This window comes from Arvicanthis niloticus, chromosome 7 (genome assembly GCF_011762505.2).
Source record: "Arvicanthis niloticus isolate mArvNil1 chromosome 7, mArvNil1.pat.X, whole genome shotgun sequence".
Taxonomy (NCBI): domain Eukaryota; kingdom Metazoa; phylum Chordata; class Mammalia; order Rodentia; family Muridae; genus Arvicanthis; species Arvicanthis niloticus.
The window spans coordinates 51,665,665-51,687,516 of NC_047664.1; the positions used below are offsets into that span (position 1 = coordinate 51,665,665).

The 21,852-nt window shown below is 37.5% G+C and overlaps 1 protein-coding gene across 6 annotated transcripts in view; it reads right to left on the reverse strand.

The window, feature by feature from the left end:
- Nucleotides 1–21,852, reverse strand: part of Kcnip4 (potassium voltage-gated channel interacting protein 4) — a 1,049,546-nt gene that overhangs the window by 5,164 nt on the left and 1,022,530 nt on the right. For all 6 annotated transcript variants that reach the window (XM_034508323.2, XM_034508320.2, XM_034508322.2 and 3 more), the window contains 3 exons: nucleotides 19,776–19,845; nucleotides 11,920–11,990; nucleotides 505–612 (listed from right to left, as the gene is read on the reverse strand). In XM_034508323.2, coding sequence (XP_034364214.1) covers nucleotides 505–612; nucleotides 11,920–11,990; nucleotides 19,776–19,845 — 249 coding nt within the window. The remainder of the gene's footprint in view (nucleotides 1–504; nucleotides 613–11,919; nucleotides 11,991–19,775; nucleotides 19,846–21,852) is intronic.

Here is a 21,852-nt window from a genome sequence, read left to right on the forward strand (position 1 = left end):
ACATTTTATTAGTTTTTAAAGTAAAATCTAGTTTTTGCCATGTCATTAATTCAGATTTAATACTTGAGATGAAAAACATCCTAATTGGATGATACAGTTCTATTCATATTTACGTTTGAGAGTATGGATTAGATGATATAAAGCAGTTTGTAAAAATAAGTGAATATGTAAAAGATGTTTTAAAGTGAGATACATAGTAAGATAAGCAACCACTGGGTGGTGTAGCTTTGGTGGCTGTTAATTTTCTGGTTCCCTCACCTCCTGAAACTATTGTCATGAGAAGGCCTCTGTTACTCCCAAGGATCCCAATGTTTCCCATATCAATCCCAGAAAAAAAAAAGACTATAACATTGATGTTTTGTGTTACAAATGAGTCCAATTCATTCCAGTTATATTTTGATACCCTAAGATATGATTTTAAAATAACTGTTAAAATTGCTTAATATTTTGAAGTTGAGCAAAACCTGGCTCAGAGGATAAATGAATTGGTGTGCTATCTCTTACTTCTTTAGTGATGTAGCCATCCTTGTTTATGTCATACAAATTAAATGCCCAGTTGAGTTTTTCTTGTACTGTCCCTCGAAGCAAAATGGAAAGACCTTTGATGAAATCCTACAAAGCAATAAAAATGGAATTTAGAACTTGGTAAAATTCGCTTTTAAGTGATGATAGTAAAATTAACAACCCTCTGTGTTTTAAACACATTTCCAAAATTACTAATGTGTTTTCAGTCTTCAATCCCTCAGGGTTCTTTGTGAATGTGAACTCTGCCCCAGCCTTTGACATTTTCATCTAATTAGAACCTGAGTTAAATTTACCATGGTACTGGAAATTATACCTTCATGCACAAGTACACACACACACACACACACACACACACACACACACACACTGAGTTGTTTTTTTTTTTTTTTTTAAGAAAAACTAATATTCACTAGAAAGAAATGCGGAATATCTCTAAGAAACAGAAAAGCTGTATTCATTAATTAGATGAGAAGTTATAATTGACACGTGAGCAGCTGTGAAAAAAACTGGATCCAGAATGTCAGACTCTAATCTAGCATCTTTTTGTCTCTAATTTCATATCTGTAAAAGTGAGGGCAGTATCTACCTCATAAAGATTTCATGATGATTGAAAGAATTAAGCTACTTTTAACAGTCCCTGGAGAGGGTGTTGGCCATGAAAGTCTGTTTTAACTCTGTGGAATGCTCAGCTAATGTTTAAATGGATTTGATTACAGTGAAAGGGAAGCAGGCTAACCAGAGAAAATTCACAAGTATTTGTTTTTATACAAAGTAAGGTCAATATTACAACGTGACTGAATTCCAGAGTGACAGTCTCTTGTTAGGGATTTAAAAACAAGGGAAGTCCAAAAGTTGCCCTTTGGGTGAACTTGTATTCTATCTCCTTTTCTGCATTCCTTCATTTAATAGCTGTTTTCCTGTCCCAGTTTTTAAGTAGAATTTTTCTTTCTTCAGTGGTGGTGGTGTTGGGGCAGTTAGCATACATGTAGTTCACAAATTAAAATTTATGTATGATATCTGGTGAAAAGTCCCCCTCTTCCTAAAACGGCATTAACTATTTCTATTCCAAGAAAAGTTTTTTAACTATATATGGTATGTTTATTTATATACATCCCCCTTTATATAAATGATAACTTAATATGCTGGTCAGCATTTAATTTTTCCTTAGTTGGTCAAAAATGAAAGGTTGAAAGCGAGCCTCTATCACACCACAAGGACTCATTTTGTTTGCCTTCTTTGTAAAGGGGATATTTCATGTGGATATGTTTCTATTTTATGGTCTATGCAGCAGTAATGAAGTCCAACACCATCTCTGGCTATAGTGATGGAACGTGGTCTGGACAAAGACAGGAAGTTTGTGTCACCTGTTTGGCCAGGACCATCAGATCTGTGGCTTGATACATTATTGGACCTAGTCCAGGTCTAAGAGTGATTCTGAAGTTCTTGGACTCTTGAAAGGAATGCTAACAAGATTAGAGATGTTCTTCCTAGCATGACAGGAACATTCAATTATGAAGTTCAAGGTCTGCTGATAGTACCTTGCCAACATACTGGGCCACACTTAGTGTGCAGTCAGAACAGTTTCTGGCCTTTTCACCCCTGTGAGCTCATAAATATCACATACCAGTTATTCTACGGCTTCTAATGTTATTAGGGAAAGTACTCTGATTTTCATGCATTTCTTCCTCTTAAGTACTAGCCATCTTCAACAGACTTGCACTGAGCAGTGACTATGGTCCACTGTCTTGGCTGGGAATGGGTTCCTGCCCTAGTCCTGTGACAGCCCAGGAATAAAACTATCTTCATATTAAAAATACCTAGAGCAAAACCATTTCCAACAGGACTACTGTTCTTTATTCTGTGTTATCAAAATGTCTAAGGGGGAAGGAGCAGAAACTGCAGCTTACTACCTCAACTTCCCCAGTCAGTTTCTGGGAGATATTTGTAAGCTCTCAGTTTGATGATACTACTTTCCTGATGTGATTGTTCTTGGTCTTGGAAACCTTGCCCAAAGGGACACTTCTGAACAGGATTCTCTCTACTAGGAAGTTCAATTGGTTTCTGCTGGAGAATTTTAGAACACAATTTGATGATATGTTTTGATTTTCTATCTCTCTCTGTGTCTCTGTCTCTCCCTCTCTGTCTTTATCTAGCATCTGTTTGTCTGTCTGTCTGTCTATCATCTCTTATATTTGGTTTACTATATACTTGATAAACGCACTCATTACTAACCAAGAGTATGGCTGTTGTAGATCCTTCTCTAGACCACAGAGAGCAAAGCCTGACTTAGCAATTACTTAGTCTTGCACTGTAATGACTATTCTTTGATTTGAGAGCCCTTTACTCTATGTCTCAAGTCTGCTTACTATTCCTGGAGCATTCATCTTTCTGACTTCTGCCGGTCAAAGACCAGTCTGGCTTTGAGCAATCCATTGGGAAGTGGCTGCAACCAAGTCCAGATAGGAAACATGTAATGGCTCAGTGAAGGTTGTGAAGGTGACAGACTCAGCATAGAAAGTCATTGATACATGTGTGTGTGTGTTGAGTTATTCTTCCTTTCATGGTTCTGTAGGAACTTTAAAGTAGTCGTTTTTCTCTACCAGGACCTCCCGAAGTAGGTCAAATTTCTGTAGTACTTACACTCTTTCTTAAAATATTTACAAGATGAAATTTCAGGAACAAATTGAAATTACATTTTCATGGGACCAAAGATAACACTATATGTACAATTATATCTGCTTATTTATCTGTTTATGTACAGATATGTGTACATGTTTCACAAGGTTATATAGCCTGACTTTATCCTACAGAAGAGACAGCTTACATATTTTGACTGAAACAGTAATGTCTTTTAAAATAATTTAGTGTCTTGAGAAGTGATTGTAGCTACACAAAACTAAATTAAAAGTTCTCTGATTTTAACCTCTCTGGCAACCTTTAAGGATTTGATAAATGTTAAAAAATATTCATAAATTTGTGTACGATAAATACAATTACAAATATAATACATAATTTTATAAAACTATTTAAAATTGTACTGAAAAATACTGCAAGCACATAAACCTAATACCTACTAATAACCAAATATTTCTATTCTATCTATTCTCACATATGAGCACTTATTTATAATAAAAACCATATATATGATCTTAAATAAATTATAGATATTATATATATTTTATAGCATATGTATATTTTAAAAACTTATATATCTATAAAATGGTGGAGAATATCTCATTGTTTCATTTATATCAGCATTTTAAAATTTATCAATCATATCATATATTATTTGATATATTTAATATTACAATTATTTTGCCACACTATTGAAAATCCTTCTCGACATTATAGAAGTAATTGAATAATTAAGTCATAAAAAATATATTTACCAAAAGTAACTTTATGTTTTGATATAATGTAGCCACATGACTTTTGAACATTTTGAACTACAATAAGAATCATATTTCAAACATTTTTTTCATAATGATTTCGGTTTTCATCTATGTATATGGTGTTTTGCCAGTATGTATGTCTGGGTGACACTTGTATGTAGGCCAGAAGAAGGAATTGGATCTCCTAGAACTAGACTTATAGATAGTTGTGAACCTTAGATTGGGTGTTGGAAATTGAACTCCTCGACCACTGGAAGAGCAAGCAGTACTCTTAACTGCTAGAACATCTCTGCAGCCCCCAAAAAGCATGTTTTAAATGGCAATCCACCACACAGGGAGATACAAACACACATGAATGGAAATGTAATTTTATGCAACCATGGGCCAGAACTTGAAGTTATCACAATGATATTCTCTGTCCATTTTTCTCTCACTATTTTTCTCAGATGTTATGGTCACTGAACTCTAATTTCAGTACCTTCATGATTTCAAAGTCTGCAGCACTGTGTAGTTTTATGGATATAAAGCAACTCAATTCATGAATTCCTATTGTTGAATATGTAAATTAATTAAATTGTTTCCTTGTTAGGAATGATCCTGCAGCAAACATTTTTCTGTGTTTCTTACAATTCTGTCTTATTTTCAGAGGTAGAAGAACAAGTGGGTAAGTGGTCCTAAGACACAGAAGTTAAATATCATAGTAACTAGAGAGTGTGGATTTGAGGGGACATCTGGTTCTGTTAGATAACTCCAGTTGTCTCATGTAGCCTAAGGAATGAGTACTACTGTCTTTACTTTATAGATGGATGTTATGTTCAGGGATATGACTAAGCCACAGCAGAGAGCCTGGACCAGTGGTACTGGAAACTGAACCAGACATCTGATTCAAATTCCAGGCTTCCTTTCTAGCTTGGACTGGGGCCAAGGCCTGTGGTCATGCAGAATATCAAGGTTGAAACATGTGCCTTACATCCGTTCCTGACTGTAGGAGAAGTCGTGAGGGAATGTACAGGAGAGGCTCCATTCCACTTTGGTTTATTAGTGGCACTCTAGAACATTTGGAAGTGTCAGCAAATTGTAATTCTTTACATGAATGGATAAAGAAACAAACAAACAAAAGAAAATGGTCTAAAAAGTCAGGGAAATCAGGTTGCATACACTTGTAGATATACATGCTATTAGAAGACAGGAAGAGGTAAAAAGGGCTTTCTAGCAGTTATATGTCTCAGGTTATAACTTCAGACTGAGAGCCACAGATACTGATTTCAAATATCGGCAACTGAACAGGTTGTAAGCAGGACCTTCGACCTTACTAACACAGAAAACTTTTGTGTGGCAGGTAATTTTTAGTACTCTTTTGATGCACATTTTAGTCTCATTAATTGCTTTAATGGAAGGAGATCAAAGGGACAAGAATTTTAAAAATTTACAAAAGTAAAATTTCATATTGACCACAACAGGACAGTGTGAGCAACAGTGTAAATGGAATCATACTTGCTTTTTAATGCAGGATATAACATAAATTCCCATGTGTCTATATTGCTATAAACATGCGTTGTATTTATTTATTAATGCCTGTAGGAGGAAGGACAGATTCTCCATGTTGAATATAAAATGAATACATTACATTCTTTGGTGTCCTTATGTTTCATTAATATACAATGACTTCTTTCTAAAGAGTATCATTTTGCAAATGGGTAGACACTACACTATGAAACTTGACAAATGCCATTTTAGGCAGGCAGACAAGGTCAGTATTGACAGTCATAAATCATTTTTACAGTATACTCATTCTATGTGATAAAATGGCCCCTCTTTTCTCCCTGTACTCTTCTTTTTCCAAACCTATAACCCCAATTTAATCATGAGAGACCCATCATACAAGTCTTAACTGAAGGGCATTCTACCAAATACCTGAATAATACTTCCTCAAACTGTCAAGATGGTTACAAGTAAAAGAAGCTTTTAAGACACTGACTGTCACTACTAACAAGGGTCTAAGGAGACATTATGTCTAAATGAACTGTGGACAGGGCTAAATGAAATTCTATTCTAAATGGGGTTCTGGGTCAGAAAAAGGACATCCAGTAAAACCCAATGAAATCTGAATATAGCATGAAAGTTAGTTAATAATAAAGTATCCGTGTTAGCTCATTAACTGGGGCAAGCATGCCCTATTAACCTATGGTGTGATTTATGGGGGAAACTGCACCCTACATGGAATATCTCTGTTCTCTGCATTTGTAAGTATAAAACATGGCTAATCCTAAACAATTATTATAGTGATTTAAAAAGAGGAGATTGGTCTTCAGACCACGGGAACAATTATAGATATTTGTTGTCTGCATATTTCTCTTGTCCTGCAGTGCTCTTTTGTTTCTGAGATTTCAGTGCATATGAAGGTCTTTTCTGTAAGGAAGTCACAGGACTTGTACTTGGAGATGACTGGGAGTGGAGGAGGAGTGCATCTGTGCCAGGGGTGCTGGACCCCTGATGATAACAAAGGTGCAGGCTCCCATGTGGCAAGCCAGACAACATGCTGCAAGAGTCCAGTCCTTGGAAATCAGAGATTTTGAGGCTCAGGTGAGGAACCCTGTTGATGAGAACAGGTGAGGTCTACAGAAATTAGTCATGAACTTAGAGGATGCAATTTGTACCAGAGCAAGCATTTCTTCCTGTTTTGTTCCCTTCTGCCTTTGGCATGCTGAAGGGTGTTTGGCACATAGTAGGCTTGGTGGATATTTATTAAATGAATAAATGAATGAGTGAAGTTGAATATTCTCTAGGGATGCCTTCAATGAGAGCAGAAGCTCTGTGTTGATCTGAAAACAACAATAATAGAATTTTATACAAAAAAGTGGTGAGTGTATGTGTGTCCAAAGATGAACAAATCTGATAAAAATGGAATTCTGTAGCAATTAGAAACATTGCTTAAAATAATATCTCCTGACATTTCAAAGGACATAGTTATGCCATTTAACATAGTGACACATACTAGAACGTTTTTCTATAAACTTAACTGATATTTGTATAAAAATATTTTGTCAGCACTGTGAATAACAGAGCTATTAGTTTGGGGTAATGCCTCCACTGCAAATCTCCAGGGCACATCATTTTCCATGTGAATTGAGTTGTCTTCAAATAGGATTTCCTTTCAGCTCTGACCTATCAGTTACCTGTAATAGCAATTGTATCTATTTCAGAATTATTCTGACAGAAAGAACATTTTAACTCAGTCTCAATACCATGAGCAATCTGGGAAATTCTCAGCCATGTGAATACCAGAAGGTGATAATATTTGGGAGAATGGACTGCAATGGGCTGCCTGACTTGCAAAATTAGAAATATTTGGTTCTTTGTGTGAAAAGTTCCTGGCTGCTGCCTGAGACCATGGGTTTTAGAGATATTGTTAGAGATGAGGAGGACTCACTCCCATTTCCCACTCACTTTTCTAAATGGCTTTGTACAGGTTAGCCTTCTAGTGTGCAGGCCCTTGTCTTTGTACAAACCTTTCACTTTCTGTTTGATTCATTTCAAAAGGATGAATTTAGAAACATATTACGAAGTAGAGATGCTGAATGTTAGTACCAAATTTTATAATGGTGAATCCTATTGCCAAAACCTGAATTAATAATATGAAGATCTATCTTTATTTACCTGTCTAATATGTGTATCTAAACTATCTGTCCTTTTTTTATCTATTTATATTCTATATGTCATAATTTATCAACTTATTTATTATCTGAGATCTGTTTATATGTCATTATATAGCAATTTATCTAGCTATATCATCTATGTAATCTGTCATTATTTATCAGTTTATTATATGTTATCTGTCAATCATTATTCATCAATTTGTATGTATCATCTAGCTATCAAATACTTCTAACTAATTTACCATTATTTATCAATTTATCATTTATCATATCTATCTCTCTATCTCTCTTGTCTTCTATCATCATCTATCTCTATCCATCCGCTGTCCTCTACCATCTAGCTACTTATCTAAATATCATCATAATCTATTACAGTAATCAAGGGATCCTGAAAGCATTACCAGTGACTGTAGAATAAAAGCTAATTTATTGTTTACACACGGTGAAATAAAGTGAAGGGGATTCTGGTTCATCAGAAATCCAGGTTCCTTCTATTATGCTTGAAGGGCTTCTGAAATACCTGATCTTGCAATTCCCACCAATGAACATGGATAAAAAATGATTTTCACCACTTTCTGCCCACAAATCCTCAGTTAAACACCACCTTACTGAAGGAGATACTGGAAAAGCCCAAGCATGTGCTCACTGAGTACATGGACTCCAATAGTCAATAGTTGGTATGGCTTTCTTTATTTTGTTAAACAGTTATAATACATTTGATTGTAGTTTCCTATGGACTTTGTTGAAGACATTAATACTATGCATGTGCTTTGTCAATACCTATCAACCATCTATTCATTTATGATGTTCTAGAGTAGGAAGTCTCTTAAAGACAAAAATCAGGATTTCAGGTGGGAAATGTATCCGAGACTGGAGAATTATATGTGTGTCGATCACTGCTTAAGGCCAGACAGCCTGAATTCGAATTTTAAGTACTCTATACTCTTAATTGTATAGCTCTGGCAGGAGATTTAACTTTGTGATTCCTCTTTCTCATTTGCTAAAAGGAGACAGCAATAGTACCTAGAAGGATTTTAGAAATTAATGTATGTAATTAACTCAGCATAATGCTAAAATGTTGAAAGCTTAATAAACATGGGCTTGTATTATCACTGAGTAGCTATTGTTGCTAATATTTTGAGCATTTAATACAATAATGACTATGATAATGAGATAATAATCTGTTATAATATCATAGTCATCTGAGACTTTGCCTGGGCATGTTTAACAATTTTAGATTTCTGTGTAATCTAGTGTAATGTGATGCCAAATACCTGAATTAATTACCTTTATCAAAAAAAAATCCTAAAGTAATAAATACTACCACTAAAATCTAATAAATATTGAACATTTATTTGGTGCTAGGCTCCAAGCCAAACTCAATACTCCCTTTAGGACTTTTCTACTTGTATGTTGTTGACCCGTGAATTTGCCTCACTGCTGGCGTTGTAGTGATATGGATATTAAGGCCTAGAGGGTTTAAATACTAAATCCTGGGCCCTACAGCCACTTGGTAGCAAGAAGGAGATTAGATCCAGTTATAATCAAAATGAGGTCCCCTCTGACTTGTTCATTCTGTCCTTCATCTCTAAGCCAATACTGGTAATCTGCCATTTTTCTTTATCTCAAAATCAGGATGGTCTCTGGATTTTCCCAGGATGAGGTTTCCTCCCAAGGCATGTCATTTACATATCTTCCAGGTAATGAATTAGTTAAGAAATATAACCACAGTTGCCTAGCTTAAAATTTGATTTTGATTTAATATTTATTGGCATTTATGAACTTAGTAGTTCATATTAAAAGTAAAAAGAATATCACATGTAACGGTCACAAGTAAGCTCCCAAATTAAAATCAGCCCTGATCATAATTACCGGTGTTTTGCGTAGACATCATAAAAGAATTGCTATATATTATCCCACATTGTTGACAATAGACATGCAAAATCAAAGTTCTATGAGACATGGATAGCAGGATAGCTGGTTTCTGATACACAATTTTTTATCAAGTAGCGAAATCCCTAGTAGTTTTTGCCTCTGCCATTCTCTGTAATTAACTATATATTTTTTTTTTAATTAGGTGAACTAGAACCTTTGTCTCTTCCACCATAGGCATATGGAGGCTATGCTGATACTAGCATTATAGATGAAGTACTGAGAGGATAGTCTCCTAGGAAGTCTAAGCTGCCACTAGAAGTGGTATTTTAGGAAATCTGGGACAAACTTGCACTTTCCTCTTTGGCTTAGTACCTGCTGCTTCTGCATCCAGGATGCTCACTGTCCTGACTTCTTGGTTCACATCTCAATCACTAACATCTTCTATCCTTCCCTTCTTAGGATATATCTTGGTTAAGTTTTGTGAGATGATGTTTGAAATTCCTGGTCCAGAATCTTCAAACTGATGGCCCGAATTCTTCATGAGGACAGAGTACACATGACAAGGTATTTAGTTGCCTCTAGAAATTCTGCTCTAGGACCACTGATTGATATTTTACAAAGATTCACTCTTCTTCTTTCAGCCTGCCTTCACATAGCATATATGTGTCCAGAGTGCTTTCCATACCAAAATTGTTTTCTCTCCTAAACATATCAGAACTATCAAGCTCATGGTTAATAACTTTTTTTTTCTTTTTTTTTGTTTTTTTTTTTTGTTTTTTTCGAGAAAGGGTTTCTCTGTGTAGCCCTGGCTGTCCTGGAACTCACTCTGTAGACCAGGCTGGCCTCGAACTCAGAAATCCGCCTGCCTCTGCCTCCCAAGTGCTGGGATTAAAGGCGTGTGCCACCACCGCCCGGCTGGTTAATAACTTTTTATTCATCTCAAAGCTTTTACTGTAGTTCTGTTTGTCATCAGCTCCTGCTTGGACTCTCTGAATAAGTAACTTCTAAGCCACTCCCCGTTTCAGGAGCATAGCTCACACACATGAACAGTCACGTTGAATCGTCCTCAGGGGTCCTTATCTCTTTTAGTACAGTCTTTGACCTACTTAGTTGGCAGCCTGCCTGAGATGTGGCCTCTGTTTCCTTTCCCAACCCTCTCTCCTGGCTCATAATCTTACATCCTGTCTTCCAGAAAATCTACAGATGTTTTCTCTTTATTCCCAGGTGATAGACTCCACTCAGACTGTCTCACGATTCCCATCTCAACCTGTATTCACTTTATTAGCTTGTACTATTTTCTCAAGACATAGTACATGAAAGCCACCAAATAGGCTTTGCTGTTCCAGTCCCTTCTGCCTCTGCTTCACTTTTCCATTAAGTTCCCTCGCTAGCCTCACTCCATCATCTCACTAACTCCATCTTCTCACTTGGTGTGTCAGGATCCTTATTGGAATTCCTGTTCATGTGTGTTGGCTGCATCCTCCTCCACACCCTCAAAGTAGAAAATATATATCTTAGATGTTATCATTCGCACTCTTTAGTATTTCTTCTCCTGTCCATCTGTCTGTCTACCTGTCATCTACCTTGAAATTACAAAATAAGTTAATAGGTAATTTACTTGCCTGAAGACCAAATACACTCAGAATGTAAGCAAATCTGTGAACAAAAATGCTCACAATTTTTTTTAACAAAAATAAAAGTCACAGACAGCTATTCCAAATTCAGATTCCATTTATCTGTGACCTGCTAGGCACCAGATGAATCCTACAAAGACACCACTCTCGCTACCCATCGTAAACATCTATCCTTTTATCTGTCTTCTGTCTGTCTGTCTGTCTGTCTGTCTGTCTATCTATCTATCTATCTATCTATCTATCTATATCTACTATCTATTTATTTTCTCCTCCTGTGATTGTATGTGTGTATGAGAGAGAGAAGAGAGAGAAACACATTTTATTCCGATTCTCATATTATATATTTCATGAATAGCCCTGTATGCTTTTACTATATAGGTCACTTGAAAGTTTTAATTTCATTGCAAACTTCAGGGCTGATGGAGGCAGCATTGTTTTTGTGTATTAAACATCTTGTCTTATCTATGTTTCCCAGGCTCCCCAAGCTGAGCTTATGTATATTACATCTCTCCTTCCCAGGCCTGCCTTTGGAACTAGCCCATAGTAAGTGCCAGTAAATGCCAGATCAGTCATTTGCCTTCTTGGATTGCCCTAGTGCTGTTGAGGACAACCATGCATGAGCAGATAGCAATTATTGGAAGTGCCCTAAAGATGGTTTGTAATTTGTCCAGCTTTGCAAAAGATAAGGACAGCTACATGCTAACATAATAGAGGAAAGAAGGTGTTGGAGTTTTCTAAAATGAGCAAATACCACGCCCTTAGCTTTCTTGCTAAAAGGATTTAAATTTCTTTCAGCATGCCTTAAGTCAAATGGTAGAGAGGGAGTCTAAAGCTTACCTCAAAGCTCACAGCTCCATTGTGGTCCGTGTCAAACGCATTGAAGAGAAAATGTGCATACGTTGTGGAGTCTGAAATGTTGAAGAGGGATATCAGTTAGTTAGTGTGTTTATAGGCTACCCTTTCACTTTAATGCATGTTTTTATCTCTGCTGCTCACCCTTTTTATGTAGTGATCTGCAACTTGCAAGTCTTAGAAATGAGCTACATTCTGAGGCCATTGGTGACAGACGTTTCCTGTGAGTCTCTGGCTAGGATTGATCTCAGCACATGAAATTGTGACTGTTGATCTCAGCCCTAGGATGAGAACTGGTCCCATAGGTAGATGGATGTCAAGATTATGGAGATTTGTTCCAACATTGTTTGGTGCTTGGCAAAATTTTATCTCCATAAGTAAAGTAGTAAGAACCCAAATAATGCAACACATGAGTTGGTATCATTAATATTCCTGTCATGATTCATGTTGTTGATGTTTTTACAGCTCAGAGAAGTAGTTTGCATGCAAAGAGGTTGGGAAACTTGCCCAAAGTTACTGAGAGGGAGATCTGAGACATAAAAATTGGGAGGCAGTCCTATGGCCTGTTAACTTGGCTGGGGATTTAGGAAGCTTCTGGTGGTTAACATGTAGAGGAATTTGTAGACCCTGAGATTTCTACTTATATGCCACTGCCTGCAGTAGGGTGCCACTACTCTGCTGTGTCCTGAGTGGGATCCAAAGCTCGGAGTAATGAGGACAAAGGTGGATGACTCAGTCTGCCCACTTCTGCTGGCTGTAGTCAGAGGTTGCTGACGTCTCTGACATCTAACTATTCCTCTCTGTTTCTTTCTCATGTCTACTCCATCCCTCCCTCTTGCTCTTCCTTTGTCTTTCTAACCTCTGAGCTTTCCTCTGTTCTCATTTTAAAAGTATTTCTCTTTGTTTTCTTTTCTTAATGCCCAGCTTTACTCTCTAAGTGCTTTTGTGCTCAATTCTTGATCAAATTTACATGATTATGTTAAATGCTCCCTCTCCTGGGTTTTAGCCTTTAGTTTTCACCTTACAAAAATGTAACCTTTCAGCTTTTTGCTTTTAGCCTTTTATCTGCTGCCTTAAAGGCTTATTAATTTCTGTTTTGTGACTTTTGGATTTTATTTTTATTGGGATTTCTTATAACTTCTATTCCATTTTGACATTATGAGTTGGTTTTAAAAGACGGCCAAGGAACTGAGTCCGAATACCAGGGATGGGGAATTACTTTCCCCAGTGAAAACAAGGTTCGTTGCTCCTCTTCTTTCAAAGTTTCTCCAGTCCGTCAGAGGAAAGCCAAACTTCTCACTGCCCTCTTGGGATTCTGAGCTATTTAGGAATGTTTTCCTTTGATGTTTCATCCAAGTTACTGCTTGTTAACATGAAGGTCATGCATCTCAAAGCTGACTGCACACGTTGCTTATCAAAAATAATGACAATAACTCCCCTCATCCCTCATTGCTAAGTACAATATAACATAGCGCTCACTTTAACCGTGTGACTTTGTGATCTCTCTCATATATATATATATGTATATACATATATATATATATATGTATATACATATATATATATATATATATATATATATATATATATATATCTGTGTGTGTGTGTACATGTGCATGTATGTGTGGAGGGGGTGTTTCATGCCTAATCGTGCAGGTTATTTGCACATTTGTGTACAACATTTCAATGTTGGGTATCTTCATCTATTCTTCTCTGCTTTGGTTTTAAGAGAAGGTTTCTCACAGAACATGGAGCTCACAGTTTCAGATAGGCTAGCCAGCCATGAGCCTCTGGGTAACATATGTATACCCCCTGCCAGCACTGAGGTAGCAGATGCACTACATCACACCTGGCATTTATATGAGTTTTGGGAATCTGAGCTCAGTTCTCCATACTTGGGCAATTAACTAAGCCATCTTCTCAGCCCCATTAAGTTTATTTTCAATAAGTTAACCAGGCACCCAAATTGGATCTATACAGTATGTGAGACTGGCAATATCTAGAGTGATGTCTATGTGGTATTGATATGCACTACAAAGAAGTTATTCTGGACCAGGGATTTAGTTGCAATTGATGGGAAATTTTATTATAGATTAATAAAGAATTGGCAGTCTACTCAGGTTTGGAAAGTTGTTTTGCACCCATTAATACTTTTCATATACTTCTTAAACTCTTTATACAACTCCAAGGAGGTATGAGTTTATGGGTGCCATGTTAAATTTATTTCCATGGAAGGAAAAAAATAAGTTTTGCATAGTTTATAATGAGCTTAATTAAGTGAGTCTCTTGTCACCATGTTTAGACAATCAAGGCAAATATTACTGTAGCTAGCAAAACTCACCATGAATTTTTAATTTAAAAGATGATGATAAAGGTAAGTGATAATTATTCTTCTCAAATATTGTCTCATTAATTTCAGTGCTTGTTGTGTGGCAATGACAGTCTCAAAGTTTACACTGATGTAGTTCAGGGGGCTTTTTGCTTCTTCAATGCACCTTGACAATTTTCTCGGAAGTTTAGCCAACTTTCCAGCCTGCATTTATCATGTAGATAGACTTAGCTAACAGAATAGTAAAACTAGCATGCTTACATTTGAATATCAGCTATTTCAAAGACTAACGGTGTCGCCTTGTGCCAATCACTATTTCTGTGACACAGTTTTTCCATCCATAAATAACAGTGATATTAATATTAGTATGTACTTCCTAGAACCAGCATGAAGTCTACGTGAGACATTGCACATGCAAAGAGTTTATGATCATCACAGGAACCTACTCGATGGTCAATGAATATTAGCTGTCATTGTTCTAATGCTTGGATTTTAACTAGTGGTTTGATCAGATTTCTTAATCCATGATAGTATCCCAGGTTTGAGAAGTGAAATCAGTTTCATGGAGTTCTCCCTTCCCACCTAAATTCTATCCTATCTGAATTTAAGCACAAGGTATAGAAGTAGTGTATTGCATTTGAATATGCAATCCATCATGTTGCCCATCTGCAGATCTGTATGTGTGAATAGCAGTCTCTCTCAGTCCTTTAAGGCTATGACTAGAACCCAGTGGTGAAGAACAAATTTGCCCTGTGAAAGGCTTTGGGTTCAAAAATCCCATCCCCTCAAAAATAACAGCAAAAACAGCAGGCCAGTTCTCAATTCTCCCTTTTAATTGCACTGAAAATTGGTATCTAGTACTCTGGAATGAGAAATACATGCATTATGTAGCAATTTGTATATTCTTTATTATTTAATTTAATCTTTATATCCAGAGCAGCCAGTATGTACCTCAGTTGCTTTGTGTATGATGGCTGCAATGGATATTTATGGGCACGTTTTTCTGAGTTGAGGATTACTGTTTCACCTCTTTAATATCTACTAATTGAGGATCTAGCAGAGTCAAAGTAAGTGCAAAGTTCCTACAACACAAGCAGATATAGTGTAGAAACCTTCAGTTCTTCCATGATGATGTAACGGTTGATGTGCTAAGAGTTACACACTTAATGCTGCTACTACATACAGATGAACAACAGAATACACAGGCAGCATCACTGTCAAGCTTTCCCCCATCTCATTGCTTTATGCCAGGCATGCTTTAGCTGCCTTCAAGATGCTCTCTTCAATATGGCTGTGTTGACATCTATTCAGAACACCAAACAAGCTGTGTTTGGTAAATTGTCTCACTAGGCCTTAGGAAGAGCCCAGAAGCTTACAAAATACATGGTGTGCTCCTGTGTACAAGACAAAGTATTTGCAGCACATGGTGAGATGTGGTGATTTATAAGTATTTCATTGTTACTGTTCATACTGCCAGAAACCTGTTGCTGTCAGACTGTCAACCTGAATAAATGATGACTCTATGGAAGAAGAAGACAGCTACAGTATGAAGCTGCCTGCCATCGGAGATTGCCTTCTTCCTGGGACCATTTTTCCTTTGTAGGCATCACTGGGAGATGTAATTTGCATGCATAATATTAATTTTGAAATGGCAAGTCATCATTCTTGTACTATCACATTCTCTTCGACGATGTACCTTTAGATTTATGCATTCAATTAACATGAATAATCAACGAAATTTTAAGAGCCAGAGAGTGATTCTTTCTGCCTTAGATCTCTTCAGATTTGTGTGAAGAATCCTTTGCAATATAGATTTCTCTGTTTAAGTAGATATTTTCTAATGAAAATATATTCTTTTTTTAAGTTTGCATTTTAATGTGGAGGGCAACCTAACTTGTAGTATGCAATAACTTTGATTGAAAAATAAATAATAACAAGATTTTAAGATTTTAATTTGTTTTTGTTCTCTGATATTTGTACCTTGTTATATGTTGGCAGGCAAAAATTACACATGGTCTTTCTTTAAAATTGTTGAAGTAATTTAGATTTATATTGCATAAATTTAATTGTATGGTCAGATGGTACCAAATATTCTCTCTCTTTCTTTTCCTCTCTCTTTCATTTTAGTGTTAGAAATCAAATTCAACGCCTTACAAATGCCAGACACGCTCTCTCTCTTTGATCTACATCCCAAACTTCCAATTTAATCTTTCAGTAATAGGCTGAATACCATGTAACAATGGTGGCATGTTATCATAGTTAGCTTCAGCTATCAATTTGATAACACCCACAGCTACCTGGGAAGAGGGAATCGTATATGATGAATTGTTCAGGTATTTTTTTAGTTGCTATTTGATACAGAGTGAACCTGTCTACCATGAGCAGTAACAACCATGGGAAGATATGGACTCAACTGTATACGTGTGTGTGTGTGTGTGTGTGTGTGTGTGTGTGTGTGTGTGTGTGTGTATATCATATGCACAAGCCAGTAAACAGTGGAGCAGTGTTTCTTTCTGGTTTCTGCTATAAGCTTCTGCTATGAATTTCTGTCCCGATTTTTCTCAATGATGAAATATGACCTGGAATTGTGAGATGAAGTAAACTCTTTTCCCCTATGTTGTTTTTATTAGTGTTTTATCACAGTAAGATAAAGCAAACTGGAGCAGGAGATTAGAGCCAACAGCTCCCTGGGCCCTATAGAGCATGTTTTTTTCTCTGCACTGAAGTCCTGATGCGCATAGTAGTAATCGCAGCATATCTGCATATACTTAAAGTCTTCCTTTGTTTTATTGGAATTTTAATTCTATAGAGAAAAACACCTTTATTCATACTTTGTTTTGATAATAAGTTCACACAGTTGTCTTAAAATCACTGAAATACTCCAAACTACATGGATTGCAAACCAAACCAAAGAAAATCTAGTTTTATATGAAACAACTAATACTTAAGAGTTGGGTACACTTTGAAGTGGATTTATAATCATTAGTCAGGATATTAACAACTGTGTGAGGTGGTATCTTCAGCCTTTTATTTCCTCAGTCCTACTCATTCATCATTGCCTACATCCAACAAGTATAGTTACTCTCTGTGCAATGTGAATGAACATGGTTCAAATTGTTACTCACTGTTCTTCAAAGTTATTGGTTGTTCACTGTGAACACAGCAGTGAACAGAATAGGAAAAAAGTTTCTCTTCCTTTGAAGATGACTTTTCTAATGGTGTGAAAAGATAGTAAACAATAAAGTGAGCAAAATACCATGTAGTAGGTGATTTTGAATAATGAAGAGAAGAGAAATGGAAGCCAGAGAAGAGCCATGGGGGATAGTTTAGGGTTACATTTTAAAGATGACATGGCCAGGCAAAGCCTTCATTTTTGTTTGTTTGTTTGCCTGTGTTTGTTTTCTAACAATAAAGAGAAAGATGGGTGTGGAATTGGATGGGTGGGGAGGTGGAGAGGATCTCAGAGGAGCTGGGGAGGGTAAAAGAATGATTGGAATATAGTGTATGAAACATTTACCTTTTCAATTGAAACCAAGCAAAACACAGTGACAATTAGAGCTGTGCACTGGAGAGAATTGAATTTTAGGACCTGGAATTGGTGCATTCAGTTAGGTACCAGAAACAGAGGTATCACTGGTGTTCTGGTTAAATGTCAACAAGGACATATGGCTTAAAAGGTATTAGTACTAGAGACTGTGGAAGTCTAAGGAGGAGGGAGAGGGAAAGAGAGGGAGGGAAGGGTGTAAGAAGGGAGAGGAGAGAGAGAGAGACAGAGACAGAGAGAGATGGGATCAGTAGGCATAGGGACAGTGCATGTTGTGATACATTTTGGAGGCTCTCAGGAGAAAGTGTGGCACCATCTGGCCTGTATTTTAACAGGATTACTGACTTATTTTGAAAATTGCCCATGGTCAGGGAAAGAAGTAGCATAGCCAGCGAGGCCAGTTCAGACATTCTTTGTGCTTGCTCTGGCAATGTATTGTTTTGATTTGTTATTTTAGGTGATGAGTGCCTTAGAAGGGTGACGGCCATGTAAATACAAAAGTCTGCTATGACCACAAGCACAGGAAGCCAGTGTTGCCTCCTGAGTTGAATAGATTTCAAAGCTCAAGTGGACAACTTCTTCACTTCTTGCCTAGTCCTATGAAATTTTCCTAGATCCTGATCCTGTTTTATGTCGTAGGCTAGGCTCAATTCTATGAGTATTTCCTGGAGATTTGAACCCAATTTGTTCAAAGTTGAGATCATTATACCCCAATTCTTTTTTTTTTTTTTTTTTTTTTTTTTTTTTTTTTTTTTGATTTTTTTTGTTTTTCCAGATAGGGTTTCTCTGTGTAGCCCTGGCTATCCTGGAACTCACTGTGTAGACCAGGCTGGCCTCGAACTCAGAAATCCACCTGCCTCTGCCTCCTGAGTGCTAGGATTAAAGGCGTGTGCCACCACTGCCCAGTAATACCCCAATTCTTGTAGCAAATTACCTGGTGCCTATGACAAGAGTTCTGGACATTATCACCAACCCTCTCTCTTTTTCTCTACCATACACATGAGTTAATTACTACAATCCCGTGTTTTCCACAGATGATCACCTTTGTTGCTATGCTGTTTCTTTACCAACACTTCATCTGCCTAGATTGAGTCATCTCTGCTGCCTTCAAAAGGTGAAAGATATCATCCTGAACAGGACCACTCCTGAGATGATGCAGCTGCGAATGATACTCTGTTCTGTTGTCCCTCTGCTAACTACAGTATAAGATAATATACTTGGGGAGAGTCACATCCTTTTGCTCTTGTTTTTTTGTCACACGTAGCTAGGCACACACTGGTTTTGGTGACAAGTTAAAGATACAATAGCACATGCATCTTTTCACTCACCTCTGACATGGAGGAAGCACTATCATCCTACCCTGAGTCTTATCACAATTAAAATCATCTCAATTTTTATTCATGTTTGCAGCTGGGAGGTTATAGTAAGAAGTCACTAGAAGGAAAAAGAGATAGCAGAAAGTACCCTAGCCACACACACACACACACACACACACAGAAATCTAGGTTATAACCTAGATCTGCCACTGAGTTGATTTGTGACCCTGATCAAAACATTTAACTTCGCTAAGGCCCAGATTTCACATTGGTAAATTAAGGTAATTGCATTTGCCCTAATTTGGAGAGCTGAGAAAATCAAATGAGCACCATAGTGAACATCATAGGGCCTTAAGCCATTTTGAGGACCCCTAATAAAGGTCAGAAAGCAGTGTGTGTGAGAGAGTCATCATGCTGAGCACATGGGATTACTCACATTAAACTGAGAAATAGCCTTTTAGAGATTCAGTGATGTGAATGTAGCTTATTTTTATAATACACTCAAAATCTTATGAGCTCTATGCTATGCATTAATTCTTTTACATGAAGATTAAAAATGTAGAGCCACACTATGAAAGATTAAACCAAACTCAAGATTGCAAGCATAACTTTAACTCTGAGACTATGTTAACAAGTCTACATTTGTACTTACCTCCCTGTGGGAAGAACTGGGAGTAAATCTCCTTGAAGGTTTCTTCATTAACAACACCACTGGGGCATTCCTAGAGAAAGCACAGAGACGTGCTGTGAGCAAAGCTTTTATAAAAGTGATTTTGGACATTTTGAATAGAACTGAATGCTCTATAAAGAAGTCCCAAGTCTTAACCTTCATTTATACACGCACACACATGCACACACACGCACACACATTCACGTGTGCACACACAAGGGCACACTGGAGTGGGGCTTGGAGAAAGGAGGGAGTGTTCTTTTCTCTCATATTCAAGGAATACAAATCTTAGAACTGAAAGTTTCAGTATCTCTTTATATTGACTACTGCCCTCATTTGCTTTGTGTTGTGTGATAATGATCATTACCAAAAGCAACTGGGGAGGAACGGGTTAATGTTATCTTATACTTCAACTCTATCACTGGAAGACTCTCAGGGGAAGAACCTGGAGGCAGGAACTGAAGTAACAGCAATGGCTGAGTTCTGTTCACCAGCTTGGTCTCCATGGCTTGCTCACCTTCTTACGTAGAGCACCCAGGATGCGCAGCTCAGTGGCAGCAGTGCCCACAGTGAGCTGGGCTCTCTCACATCAATCAAGAAAATGCACCCCAGACTTGCCCAATTGACGTTCCTTTTTCCTAGATATGTCTAGCCTATATCAAGTTGACAGACAAAACGAAATAAAACAAAAGACCTAGCCAGCAAAGCACCAAAGCTTGTCCGACATTAAAAGGATTAAGTATTGTGCAGAGGCATGTGTTTTCATTAACAGTGAGGTAATAGGGCCCTGCATTGCTTTTCTTGGCACCACTGAGATATTGCAATAGACTCCAACAGTTGTTATTGGATCTCTTATGACTTACAAAGGTTTTTTTCCTCATATATTTGTGACTTTCATTAGAAAAGAATATTGGGTTTTTTTTGTGTGTGTGTGTTTTTTTGGGTTTTTTTTTTTTTTCTAAGATAACTCAAGAAGTTTCAAACAGGAATGTGATTCTTAGTAATAGGTTTCTATTCTGGAGCACAGAAGGACTTGGCCATGTAAAAGTAACCTTATGTGAGAAAAGACCTTCTGAAAAGTTGGGAAAGATGATCTTCAAAGCCACAGAGAGGGCCTGAACTTAGTGGAACCCTACCTTTATAACCTTGAAAGGGTTGCTGAGAACTGATGAGTCCTGACCCAGGAATATCATTGACTTGTTGATCTGTTGGGGACACCAGGTGTGGGGAGCCGACAGAAGACGGCTATCATCCTTGCAGCCATCTTGAGCCATATACCCTGGCAAGAGACTTGATTACATCAGCCTACAACAGCTGAGCACACTCTGATAACATCTTGCTTTAGATACCCAGGATTTTCCCTTGGGTGTGTGAGACTTTAAGCTGTGATTTAGAGCCAAGACTTAAGGGCGTGACTTAGAGATCAGATTTAGAGACAAGGCCTAAGGGCATGACTTAAAGGCATGACTTAGAGGCATGGCTTAGAAGTGAGACATATAAAAGGCAAGAGGCAGACAGAAGAGTACAGTACAACTTGGAACTAGGAATTAGGTTAGAGAGTACAACTTGGAGTAGGAATTAGGCATTGAGGAAGAAGACACTTGGACTAGAGAGCTCGGAAGATATTATTATTAAGTATTGGGCACTTGGAGGAAGAACTTGGAATTAGACATTAGGCACTTAGCACTTGGAAGAAGGAACTTGGAACTTGGAGGCACTAGGGACTAGGAACTAGGGACTAGGAACTCAAGACTTGGGACTTGGAGAGAAGAGAGACTGAAGAATAAACGGGATTGAATCACACTCTGTCTGGTCTCCATTCTGTGAGTGAGTCTGTCCTCACTCTCTCTTGCTGAACCCTGACCCACAGACTGGAGCAGCTTGGGGCAGTATGAGCCAGAACAATTTAGCCCCCAAGGCTTTTGGCAGTGCAGGTTCCAACATTGACAGAGCGGTCCATGATATTTTGGGCCCCCCAAAACCAGGCAATGCTAATACTCTAAAAACTAATTCTGCATTTCTGTAAATCCAAAACTTCTGAAGAGGCTGATACTGTCTT